The following is an 11,942-nucleotide window of genomic DNA, read 5'->3' as shown; positions in this document are numbered from 1 at the left end:
TACAATTTATTTACAAGTAGAAACACTTTTAAAAAGGTCTCCTCCCCCCCTCCACGAGGGCAGCAGGGAGCCAGGGTCCCTCGGGGACTGATGGCACCATCCCATTCCCTCTGCCCCGCGTGCCCCACAGCGGTCCCGAGTCCCTTTGGTGGTGCTGAGCTGGGAGGCAGCAAGGAGGAGCGAGGAGACAGGCTGGGAAACCTCAGAACTTGGTGTCCTTCAGCGCTCTGCGGCCGGCCTGCAAGAGAGAGCAAGGGGGTGAGGGATGGCCACCCCGCAAAGGGGGCTCAGGAGGTGCCCCCCAAGTTGCCCACCTTGCCCTTGGGCGACTTGGCGGAGGCGATGCGGGGCGAGCGGCGCGCCGTGCCGCGGGGGGAGTTCTTGGGGGTGGTTTTCCTGTTGGCAGCTCGGCGCAGCAGGCTGTTCCCCAGCTTCTTGGGGGTGTTGAGGATGCTGAAGGCCATCGACTGGCGCCGTTCAGGCTGGGAGGAAGAGGAAGGACGGCGAGGGGCTCGGGATGGGCCGGGGAGCTCTGGCTCTCCTTCCCAAAGTCCCTCTGAGCCGCCCACCTGCTTGCTGGGCGCCTGCTGCTCGCTCCGCCGGCTGAGGTGGGAGCTGCGCCGCTCCCGGGGGGTCTGGGGACGCGGGAAGCAGCTGACAGGCTTCTTGGACTGGGAAGAGAAGCAAGAGAGAGGATGAGTGGGGACGTTCAGCGGGGAAGTGGGATCGCAACCCAGGGGGCAGAGCTGGGACGGGAGCAGGGAAAGTCAGAAGGGCTCAGAGCTGCCCCAGGGGAGTCTCCGTGGCCAGCAGCATCCGGCACTTCGCACCCCGATCTTTGGGGTGGTCGAGGGGTCTCCGCTCACCTCAGGGGTTTCGGGGCCCTGGTGGGATTCATCTGAGAGCCGTTTGCGCTGCTGCCTGGTGGTGATGCCACCGGGAGCCCACCCCGCTCCCAGCGTGCCGCGGCGGGCGGCCGTCCCCTCGGCGATCTGCGAGGGCTGCATGCTGGCGCGCCGCAGCGTCTCCGTCGGGTCGCCCGTCTTCATCTCCTCATCCGTGATGGTGCCCAGCAAGTCAGAAGGCTGCAGGGGTGGGGGAGAAGAGCGGGAGTCAGGGGCTGCACGCAGCTGGGTGCGGTGGGATGGGGTGGCTGGGTGCCCCCCCCGTTACCCGGCTCTCCAGAGGGTAGCAGGTCTTGAGGTGCGGCGGGCAGGCGCGGTTGCGCTGCTGCAGCTCGGCGATGCGGTTCCAATCGTCCAGCTGCTCCGGTTCATCCTGACACGTCCCCAAGTAGATGCTGCTGCGACCTGAAAGCAAAATGGGGAGAGTTGGAGAGGGGCAACCCCGCGTTTAGACCAGGATACAGCTCCGTACCCAGCTGGCCCCGCTCACCCAAGCTGGAGCTGCTGCCCGCCTGAGAGCGTCGCAGGGCGCTGCGTGTGGCCGGCCGGTAGCCGGGGAGGCTGAGCAGTGCAGCGTGGCCTGATGGCTCCTGAGGAGAGGAGGTGTCCAGCTTGGTCAGGGAGTCCTGCGAGGAGAAGCTGGCCAGGGAGCGTGCAGAGCGCAGCCGGGAACGCGCTGGGGCAGCTTTCTGGGGCTGCTCGGAGAGGATGCTGCTGAAGGACGCGTCCGCGCCACCCGGCTCCTCCGTGGCGGTCTCTTTCTGGCAGAAGGAAGAGGGGAAGAGTGAGGTGATGCAGCAGACCCCCAGCCCAGCGTTTGGCTCGGCCCCGCTCACCTTGGTCATGGTGATGTTGATGATCTGCGTGGTGCGGCGGCGCCCCGAGCGCGTCCTGCAGCCCGACTCCAGCGAGATGTCACCCAGAGAACCTGCGCTGCTCTCCAGCTTGGGCTGCGTGCGGCTGGCGATGGGTGTGAAGTAGAGGCTCTCCAAGGACTCCACCTTGCGTGGCAGCCGCTGTGACGTGCGTGGCTCTGCGCCATCTGGCACGGCTGAGCCGTCCGAGTGCGAGCGGGTGGCTTTCCTGCAGGATGGGACACGAGGGCTGAGCGTGGGGCTGGGGGGCAAAGCGGGGCTGGGGGCTGCACAAGGCCACAAGGCAGCACCGTACCTGGTGGAGTTGAGTGGCTGCCCCTCGTCCAGGCTGAGGTCCAGGCTGTCGGTGCTGAGGTCGGAGGGGTTTTGGCGGAAGCTCTCCGGTTCCTTCAGCGTGGCCTTGGGGGCCGGCAACTTGCCGAGCTCCCGAAGTTGCTGGTCTGCAAACTCCAGCTGGGGGGGAAGCAGGGAGAGGTGGGGCCACTCTTAGAGCGAAGAAGAGGAAGGAGGAAGGCAGAGAGTTGGGTTGTGCCTACCTGTGCCTCCAGACTGCGGACCTGCCCGCTCAGCTCCCTGCAGCTCAGCTCGGCCTCCTTGGCCTGCAGCACGCTCTGCTGCAGCTCCTTGGCCAAGCGCTCCGACTCCGTCCTCAGCTCCGCGTTCTCCTTCTGCAGCTGCTCCATGGCCTTCAGCTTCTCTGCCAGGTCCTGGTTCTGCTGCTTCTTTGCGTCGTAGTGAGTTTTTGCCTTTTCCATCTGAGAAGAAGCAGAAGGTGAGGGAAAAAATCAGCAGCCCGTCGAGGTTCCCCCACTGAGCGCAGCGATGGCGACGGCTTGCAGCGGCTCACCTGGGCTTTGTAGTGCTCGGCCGCCTGCTCTTTCTGTGCCAGCTGCTCCTGCAGCTCAGCCATCCTCTCCTGCTGGCGCGTGGCCTCGCTCTGCAGCTCTCCTTCCAGCACCTGCATGGAAGGGATCGGATCAGACCCTCCCCCCAGCTCCACAGCAGAGCTGCCCCAGTTGCCCCTACCCCCTACCCACCTTAACTCTCTGCTGCTGGCTCCGCGTGGCCTTCTCATGCTGTGCCAGCTTCTTGTTCAGCTCCTCCACCTGGCAGGGCACAGGTTGGTCACCCGAGGGCAGCAGGCAGGGAAGGAAAACTCTGCTGCCCATTCCCCTGGCCATCCCCTCGCACACCCGTGGCCGACGCAGCCGTCTCCAGCGCCAACTGTCCACAGTGGGATCAAGCAGCGGGAGGAGGCTCAGCCCCAAATGGTTTTGCCGTGCCAAAGTTCAGCGCGTTCCCCCAGGGGCCGTCACCTCCCCAGGGACGAGGGAGCATCCTGCGAAACCTCTAGGCTGGGGACAGGGATGGGGGCTTTGTCCCCACAAGGTGGGGCAGGGGATGGGGGTGACCCCGTGAGGACCAGCCCCACGTTGGCCACGTCTGCTCGAGCAGCAGCAGTTCCCCAGAGATTGGCTCTGAGATCAAGTGCTGCGTTACAAAATCAAATCAAATCAAATAAAAAAACATCCGCAATCCAACGCCTCCAGCTCAATGCGTGAGGGTGGAAGGGTGGGAAACTCTGTTCCTCCTCCCCATGAGGTGAACATGAGAGCCCAGAGACCTGGAGCTGGGAACACCCCGCTGCCATCAGTGGGTAAGGAGGCAGCAGCTCTGCTGGCAGGCGGATGGGGCCGCGCGCCGTCACCGTTTAAGCAGCTGACACTCCATGTGTGTTACCTGCTTTGCTTGTTCTTTCTGAAATACCTCTAGCTGCTCCACCTGTGGCAAGCATAAAGGAAAGGGTGAACACATGGCATGCGCAGGGCACTGCTCCCTGCAGGTGTGCAGCCCCCAGCTCCCATCCCGAGGGGCCCAAGAGAAGGGTTTGTAGGGTTGTGATGACATCGGGGCTTCCCCTGTGCCTTAATGAACGTTGGGCCTTAAGATATCCCCCCTGCTTGGGAACAGGGATGGGGTGAGAGCAAAGACACCTGGGGTTGGTGAACCTGGGCCATAAGACAGCCCCTGGCTTAGGAATGGGGATGGGGTGGGAGCAGAGCCCCGGCTCTGAGGGCTTTTGGGAAGCTCACGGGCAACCAACTCAGCTGGAAGCCACCACAGCCCTGGGCAGAGCCAGCAGAAGCGAGTGACACAGAATGACACAGAAACAGAGCCCACGTGCTCCCCCCACGGCACAGCCCCATCCCCATTGCTCTGCCCCAAAACCCACATCGTGCACCCGCACCGCGGAGCTCCGCTGGCCCCTACCTGCGCCATCAGCTTCTGCCTCTCCTCCTGGAACTTCTGCCTCTCCTCCAGCACCTTCACCTTGGCGTTTTCATACTTATTGCTCATCGCCTCCAGCTTCCTGGCCGCCTCCTCGGCCTCCTGCCTGCTGTTGGCCATCGCCTTCTCCGCCTCCAGCCTCACGCACTCCAGTTCCCGTGTGTGCTTCTCTCTCACCTGCCCCAGCTCAGCATCCAGGCGCTGCTGCCCGCGGCTCACGCTCTCATTCAGCGCACGGTTCTCCTCAGCCAGCCGGCCGTTGGCTGCTTGTAGGGCTGCCAGCCTCTCGCTAGAGCTCACTGCCTCCTTCTGCAGCCGCTGCAGCGCACGCTCCTGCTCAGCTGCTCTGTCACGCAGGGCCGGCAGCTCGGCCACCTCCAGCCTGGCCCGGGCCAGCTCCGCCTGTAGCGCATTGGTGGCCTTCGCCCTCTGCTCCAGGTCCTCGCGGTGCTTGCTCTCCAGCGAGGCACGCTCGGCTTGTAGCTGCTGGCAGAGGTGTTTCAGCGGCACCACCTCTCCGGCCAATGCCTGGGCAGTGCCCAGCTCCTGCTGCAGGGAGGAGAGGAGCTGCTCCTTCTGGAAGAACTTGTCCTGGCAGACCTTCACCTCCTGCCGCAGCTCCTCCTCGCGCTCGCTCTGGCAGTGGCGGTCCCTCTTCAGTGCCTCGATGGTCATCCGCTGCTTCTCCATCTCCTCCTGGCACCTCTGCACCTCCACCTTCATCAGCGAGCAGCGCTCGGCCGCCCGCGACGCGGCCGTGGCCATCTCGGTCTGCAGCACCCGCAGCCTCTCCTCCAGCTTCTTGCTCTTCTCCGACTCGGCCATGATCAGGCGCTTCAGCTCCTTGCTCTCGCCCTCCTTCTCGGTGAGCTGCCGGTGCAGGATGGACACCTCGTGCTCCAGGCTGCCCAGCAGGCTGTTCTTCCTCTCCAGCTCCTGGATGCACTGCGACAGCTGCTCCTTCCAGCCCTCCTCCAGGTGGCCCTTCTCCTGCGCCGCAGCACGCAGGGATGCCAGCTCCTTCTCGGCAGCAGCCACAGCCGTTTTGCTCTGGGCGAGCTCCTTGCTCTTGTCCTGCAGCTCCTTCCTCAGGCTCTCCAGGGTGCCATCCTGCAGGGCCTGGGCTGAGCGTGAGGCCTCCAGTTGCTTCTGCAGCTCTGCTGCTGTCTCCCGGTGCTGCGCCGCTTCCCTCCGTGATGCCTCCAGTTCTGCCTGCTGCTGCTGGGACGCAGCAGCCCGGCCTTCAGCCACGGCTTTCTCCAGCCCTGTGATGGTGTCCTGCTGCTCCCGACACTTCTGTTCCAGCCGCTCCACTTCCACGCTCAGCATCTGGGCCTCCTTCAGCTTCTCCTGGTAGAGGTCCTGGCTGGAGCCAGACTCCTGCTCTCGGTGACGAATCTTCTCCTCCAGGTTTTTGAGGGATGCCTCCTTGGCGTACACCGCCTTGATGCTGTCCACCTCGGCATCCCGGCTCCGGGCTGCCTCCAGGAAGCCCTGCAGCTCGCTGTCCATCTTGGACGCCCGCTCTTTCACCGCTTCCACCGAGGCGAGCTCCCCTTTCAGTTTGCTGACTGTCTTCTGCAGGTCCCTCAGCTCCTCGCCCCGCGAGACGTTCTTCAGCCGCAGCTCATCCAGCTCTCCCTCCTTCTCCTCGATCAGCTCCAGGGACCGCGCCAGCTCCTGCTGATGCGCCGAGCGCTCCACCCGCTGCTCGTTGATGGAGTTCTGCAGCTGTACCTCCAGCTCTGCCTTGCGTGCTTTCTCAGCGGCGCAATCAGCCCTGGCGTCCTCCAGCTCCTTCTGCAGGCGCTTTGCCTCCTCCTCATGCCGTGCCAGCTCCTGCCCGTGCTCCCGTGCTGCCTCCTCCAGCGCCGCGCTCAGCCGGGCCACCTCGCCGGCCTCCTGCGTGGCCACGGCTTCCAGCTCCTTGGACTTCAGCCTCTCGTGTGACAGCTCCTTGGAGATGGCCTCGAGTGCTTCGCTCGCCTTCTGCACCTCTGCCTCCAACTTCACCGCACACTCGGCGCTCGCCAGCTTCTCCTGCTCCTTGCCTTCCTTCTCCTTAGCGCTGGCCAGCTGGGCCTGGAGGGCGGCCAGCTGCTCCTGCTGCTCACCGGCCATGCGTGCCATGCGGGCTTCCAGGTCTGCCACCCTCTCCTGCTCGGCCTGCAGCCGTTGGCAGGCCTGCCTGTTCTCCCGGTTCAGCTCCTGCAGCCTCTTCTCCAGCCTGCCACGCTCTCCTTCCTCCCCCTTGGCCACCTCTGCCAGCTGCCGCTGCAGGGCTGCCGTCTCCTCCCGGCGCTCCTCTGCCACCTGTTGCAGCCGTGCTTCCAGTGCCTGCCTCCTGGCCAGCTCCTCTCCTCGCTCCTGCAGGGCCTGCTCACCACGCTGCACCAGCTGCTGCTTCTCTGCCTCCAGCTCTGCAATCCGGGCCAGGTTCCCTTCCAGACTCTCAGCTGCCCTCCTCTTCTCGTCCTCCAGGATGCCCTCAGTGTTGCGCACCGACTCCTCCAGGAAGAGCAGCCGCTCCTGCAGGCGCGTGTTCTCCTTGGCCACTTTCTCCTTGTCAGCCAGCTTCTGCTGGCTCTCCTTCAGCTTGCCCTCCAGCTCCCGCAGCTGGGCTCGCAGTGTCTCGGTGCTCCCCGCTTGGGCCGAGCTCTGCTGGCACTGTGCACTGAGCTCGAGGACACGGGCTTGCAGCTCCTGGACCTTCTCATTCAACTCAGCTTTCTCCTGCTGCATTTCCATGGACGAAGCTTTGCTGGCCGCCTCCAGGCTCTGCAGCTGGCTGCTCAGGGCCGCCAGCTGCATTTCCTTGGCATGCTGCAAGTGCTGCAGCTGCTGCAGGGCTGCGTCCCTCTCCTGGATAGCTTTCTCACATTCAGCCCCAAGCTGCCTGGTTTTCCCTTCTGCCTCCTGCGTGACCCGTGCCAACTCCTCCTCGCTGTGCTTCAGGCTGGCACCCAGCTGCTCCACGCGCCGGCTCAGCTCGCTGACAGCCTCCTGGGAGGCCACGTCCCGACGCCGCAGCTCCTCTGCCTGCGCCCGCTCCTTCTCTGCCTGCAGCCGCAGCCCAGCTGCCTCCTGCTCCTGCTGCTGCAGGAAACCACTCAGTTTGCCCACCTCCGCCGTCAGTGCGTCCGCCTGGGCCGTCAGGCGCGCCTCCTGCGCCCGCAGCTCCTGCTCCAGCTTCTCCTTGGCCAGGTGCAGCTCGGAGACGGAGCTCTGCAGGGTGGAGATGTGGGTTCCAAGCTGGAGCTTCTCCACGTCGAAGCGGTTGCGTTCTGCCTGCAGTGCTGCATCCCGCTGGCTCTTCTCCTCCTCCAGCCGCAGGACGGAGGCTTGGAGCTCGATGCCTTTGGTGGTGAGGCTGGACACCTCCTGCTTGAGCTCTTCCAGCTGGCGGAGAGAAAAGGAAGGAGGGAAAACATAACAAAAACATCCCCAGACATCACTCGAGCAGCACACAACAATTCCACAAGAACTTTACAGCCAGCGAGCCCACCGCACACCCCAACAAGCCGAGCCCTGCCTTCACTTCAGGCATTTCTGAGAGCAAACCCCTTCCTCCACTGTGCAGAAGCAGCTCCATCCCCACTGGTGCAGCCAGCAGGGAGTTGCAGTCCCAAACATCATGCAGGTGGCACACTGAGCCCCACAGCAGGCACCCTGAAGGGAGCACCCAGCTCTGTTCCCTCACTGCTGCATGCTGGGGCACAGCAGGACTGCTGGGCTGCTGGGCATTTCCATGGCTGGAAAAGCTTTGAGCTTGCTCTCATCACAAACAACCTGTCTGTACCTTCAGGACATCGCCCATGACCTCTCCCTTTTCCTGCGTGCTGCAGTCCCCCAGCTTGGCCAGCTGGTCTTCCAGCAGGGAAATCTTCCCCTGGAGGATCTCGACCTTCTCTTCCAGGCATTTCTGCAGACACAGACAGGGGATGGAGCAGGGCAGGAGGTGGGGGACACTCGCTGCTCTTGGCAGACACCCGTCCCCAGCCCCTCACCTTCTCCTGCAGCACAGCCCTCAGCTCGCCCTCCAGCTGCACCTGCTTTGCTTGGGACTGCGTCTGCGCAGCGTTGTGCTCCTCGGAGAGCTCATTCAGGGCATCCTGCAGCTGCACCATGTGGCTGGCGATCTCCCGCAGCTGTGAGGGAAGCAGGGAAGTCAGCTCAGCTCAATGGAAACATTGGAGGCCATCCCAAATCCGGGTGCTTGCAGGGCTTCATCAGCCATACCGCATCCAAGGTGCTAAACGCAGGCAACGTTTACAGACCACCAAGGACAAACCCGAAATGTACTTTGCACCCACTGCCAATGCAGCTTTTGTGTTTAAGGCTGATGCTGCCCTTGCTTCAAGGGTTGTCTGCAAGGAGCACTGCCACCAAGATGCAAAACAGGAGAGTGCGGCCCCGTACCTTGAAGGAGAGGTCCCCGTTCTCCTCGGAGAGCTGGTTGATTTTGCGGTCCATCTGACCCTTCTCGGTCTTCAGATCCTGGCACTGCTTCAGGGCCTCGTGTAAGCGCACCAGCAGGCTGTGGGAGAGCAGTGGCACACCTCAGCAAGAGCAAGGGAAGAGAGGGCATCGCTGGGGACATCAGGATATGCGGGCATCTCTGCGTGCTGCTGAGAAAGCCCTAAGTGGGGCCCTGACAAGCCATGAAGCAGAACACGGCTGAGGCAGCTGGTGTTTGAGCTCTGTGTGGCCCTGACCGCCCTGAACCAGAGCTGCAGGACTCCAGTTAGAACCTCTGCAACATAAGAAAAAATCAGTGAAACAGCTTCCAGGCTGCAGACAGCGGACAGGGCACAGAGTGGGACGCAGCATGGCAGTGACAGTTCCAGCCCAGCTCAGATCTGATGCAACTAACAATCCGTAAAGAGATGAGAGCTCAAAGACCCACGCTCAGGAGTTCTAGGTTTAAGCCAAAAGCAGCTTCTGGGCTCACTCAGCTGCAGCCCACTGCGAGCTCGCTGGCTGCGCTGAAGATTCCTGCACCAAATCCAACAGCTGGGCTCCAGCAATGGGAACCTTTAGGAAACAGCATCCAGTATCACCCCAAAAGCTTTCAGGGACACAGAAACCCGCGGGCGTTACCTCTCATTTCTCTCCCTCAGCTCCTCCATCTCCTTGGGCTCCAGCTGGTCTGCAGCTTGCTTCTCATTGAGCAGAGCCAAGCGGTCGATGCGGTGCTGCATCATGTTGATCTGAGCCTCTGGGGAGTGTGGAGAGCAGGGCACATCACCACGAGAAGGGCACGTCACCACCCCCTGCTGCTAGGCTGAGCCCCCAGCACAGCGTGGGACATTCATCCCTCTGCCCAGGGGAAAGCTAAGGCACAAGGAGCCAGGCTGGGCAGCGCTGGCATCACTCAGGCAGCTCTGGTTGCCCAGAATTTATTAAGGGACTGAAAAAAGGAAAGAGAAACTGGACAAAGCAGAGCCAACCCCAACATGCTCGATCTGAAGCTGCAAGCTGTGCTCATCTGGGCTCAGGACCTGAGCGTGGCTCTAGTAGGGTCAAAGCCATCACAGAAAGTCCCAAACCCACAGGTCTCTGCCCTGGAGACCCCTCCCTGTGCCCAGGACACCCCCCCAGGCACCGACCCTTCTCAGTGATGAGTTTGCGGTTTTCTGCCAGCTCCATCTCCAGCTCGTCCCGGTTCTCCCTCTCGATAGCCAGCTGCTTCTTCAACCTTCGCAGCTGAAACTGAGGGGTCTGCAGGACATCCCCCACAGGTGAGGCGGGTGCTCCAGGGAGCATGCTGCACAAAGAACGCTGCTTAGCATCAGAGACACAGAGCCCAGCCCTCTGCAACCCAGCCCAGGACAGGAGGAGACACCAGCTGCTCTGGGAAGCACCCATGCTGCTCTGGGAAGTATCCATGCTTGCATCCTTGGCAAAGGACACCCCTGATGACACCTCCATGTCCCCCCAAAAACGTGCCAGAGGACAAGGACGTACTTGTTCATGCTGGAGGAGGAGGAGGCGATCTTCTGCAGCTCCAGGAAGCGCACCTGCGGGTGGGAGAGCCCTGGCGAGCGCTCCTCAGAGCTGCTGCTGGATGTGCCGGGCGAGGACAGCGGTGCTGGGAGGCAAGGAGCACAGTTCAGGTTTTGGTTTCATACCAGGAGAAAGGAATCAGGAGGATGAAAGCTCAGATCCGAAGCCCCAAGTGTACAGGAAGCACAGATCCCAGCTGAGATGGACCTCTCCTCTTTCCTCCCTGCACACCCCACTGCTGACAGCTGGCACCGGGCTCAACCCAGTGCCACGCTCACCTCTGCGCTGCAGGAATGCTTCCAGGTTCTCACTCAGGCTCTCCTCATGGTCCAGCACGAACTTGAGGATGGTGGCCAGCTCGACCTGTGGGACAGAAGCCATAAGAGCAGGGCTCCAGGTGAGCTCTGGGATGGAGGTGTGGGTGCACACTCAACCCTGGGACCTCGGGGCATTACCTGGACTTGATAATCAAACTCATTCCAATCCCGGGGGCTCTTGCTGCTCATGGAGCTGTGGTACAGGAGCAGCACGGCTACCTGGAAGCAGGCAGTGTGTCAGGGGCAGTCAGGTGGCACCAGGCACGCGCCAACTCTCCTCGAGGTGCAGCCACCATCTCAGAGCCACCATCAGCCCCGGGGACACCGCGCAGTCCCACCAGGGTACCCCACGTTTTCTCACGGCAGAGAGAACATGTGAAGGGCCAAAAGACCTGCGTGGCACCGAGGTACCTTGGCCAACTCCAGCTCTTCTCCCTGCAGCAGCTTCTGTGCTGAAACCAGGTTCTCCGTGGCCGATTTGTGCTTGCAGAGCTCTGCAATGCAAAAGAAGGTTTCCAAGCACACGAGCAAGGAAGAGCAGGAGGAGGGGGAGGAGATGCAGCCCGATGCTGGGACACAGCCCTCCAGGCACCCGGGGGCACCACAGATGTGAGCCTGCAGGGGAGGGGGGCCAGGCTGCAGGATGGGACCATGCTGGGCTCTTACTCTGCAGAAAGCCACAGATGAAGGCTGCTCGCTCTTCCAGGGGCTGCTCCAGGACAGACTCCCCCTCCTCAGTCCTGTGGCTGCAAGAGAGCACGGGCAGCGTGAGCGCTATGCAAGAGGTGGAACAAAGGCTGCTTTCAAAGCCCAGAGGCGGCTCTTTGGCTCTCTGCAAGACGGGGTTTTCCCCGAGCTGCCTGGCAGCAAAGTGAGCAATCCCTGCTGCTGGCAGCCCCGATAAAACCGGGGGGACCCCCCCCAGTATCAGCCACACCACACAGCACGCTGTGCTCTGGGGCTCGATTCTGGGCAGGGCAAATCACAGAGAGGAGCAAAGCTGTCGGATTTAAGGAAGGAACTGCAGCTGGCTGCCGTGGCTCTCATCCAACGCTTCTGCTCAGCGCAGCCAACACAAATGCGGACCACGTGCCCGCCAGCCACGCTCTGCCGACAGTGCTTCACCCTCACGGCACCACAAACGGGGGGATTTGGTGCAGGGATTGGCTGTGGGGTGAGCGCATGGTGCTGTGATCCCGGCTAATCCCAGCCACAGAGCAGCCAGAGAGGTGAAGCAGCTCTGACTAAATATATCTCAGTGCATGGCTCCTTCCTCCCCGCCCTGCTCCGAGCAGCTCTTGTTACACCGTGCTGGAGATAATTATAGCGAGGGCTGAGCTCCTCTGTCCTCCCGGCTGTGGGAGCACGGCCTCGCTGGGGCACTAATTACACGCCAGCTTTAATCACCCTCGCGCTCGCAAGTGATGGATGCAGCTCATGCAGCTCCCAAGATCGGAGTTCTGCACTTCCTCTCCCCAAAAGCTGTCCCTGTGCTGTGTCGGTGGGAGGGATCTGCGCCCACTTTGTGGGGTGCTCCTTCATGGAGCCAA

General features: G+C 62.5%; 1 protein-coding gene across 1 annotated transcript; it reads right to left on the bottom strand.

The window, feature by feature from the left end:
* Window positions 1–11,934, bottom strand: NUMA1 (nuclear mitotic apparatus protein 1; the record flags this gene model as incomplete). Its single annotated transcript, XM_079546038.1, has 24 exons — window positions 1–238; window positions 315–482; window positions 570–671; window positions 867–1,085; window positions 1,174–1,310; window positions 1,396–1,666; window positions 1,742–1,988; window positions 2,076–2,233; window positions 2,317–2,535; window positions 2,628–2,738; window positions 2,818–2,886; window positions 3,521–3,562; window positions 4,052–7,468; window positions 7,869–7,991; window positions 8,077–8,217; window positions 8,489–8,606; window positions 9,170–9,287; window positions 9,679–9,836; window positions 10,037–10,160; window positions 10,354–10,438; window positions 10,531–10,611; window positions 10,804–10,886; window positions 11,059–11,138; window positions 11,915–11,934. The coding sequence occupies 24 exons, from the start codon at window positions 11,932–11,934 to the stop codon at window positions 203–205; spliced, it is 6,327 nt and encodes a 2,108-aa protein (XP_079402164.1). The 3' UTR covers window positions 1–202.
* Window positions 11,935–11,942: the final 8 nt, after the last annotated feature.

Source organism: Tetrao urogallus (assembly GCF_951394365.1).
Source record: "Tetrao urogallus genome assembly, chromosome: 1".
Lineage (NCBI taxonomy): Eukaryota > Metazoa > Chordata > Aves > Galliformes > Phasianidae > Tetrao > Tetrao urogallus.
This window is presented reverse-complemented; position numbering and strand designations above follow the sequence as displayed.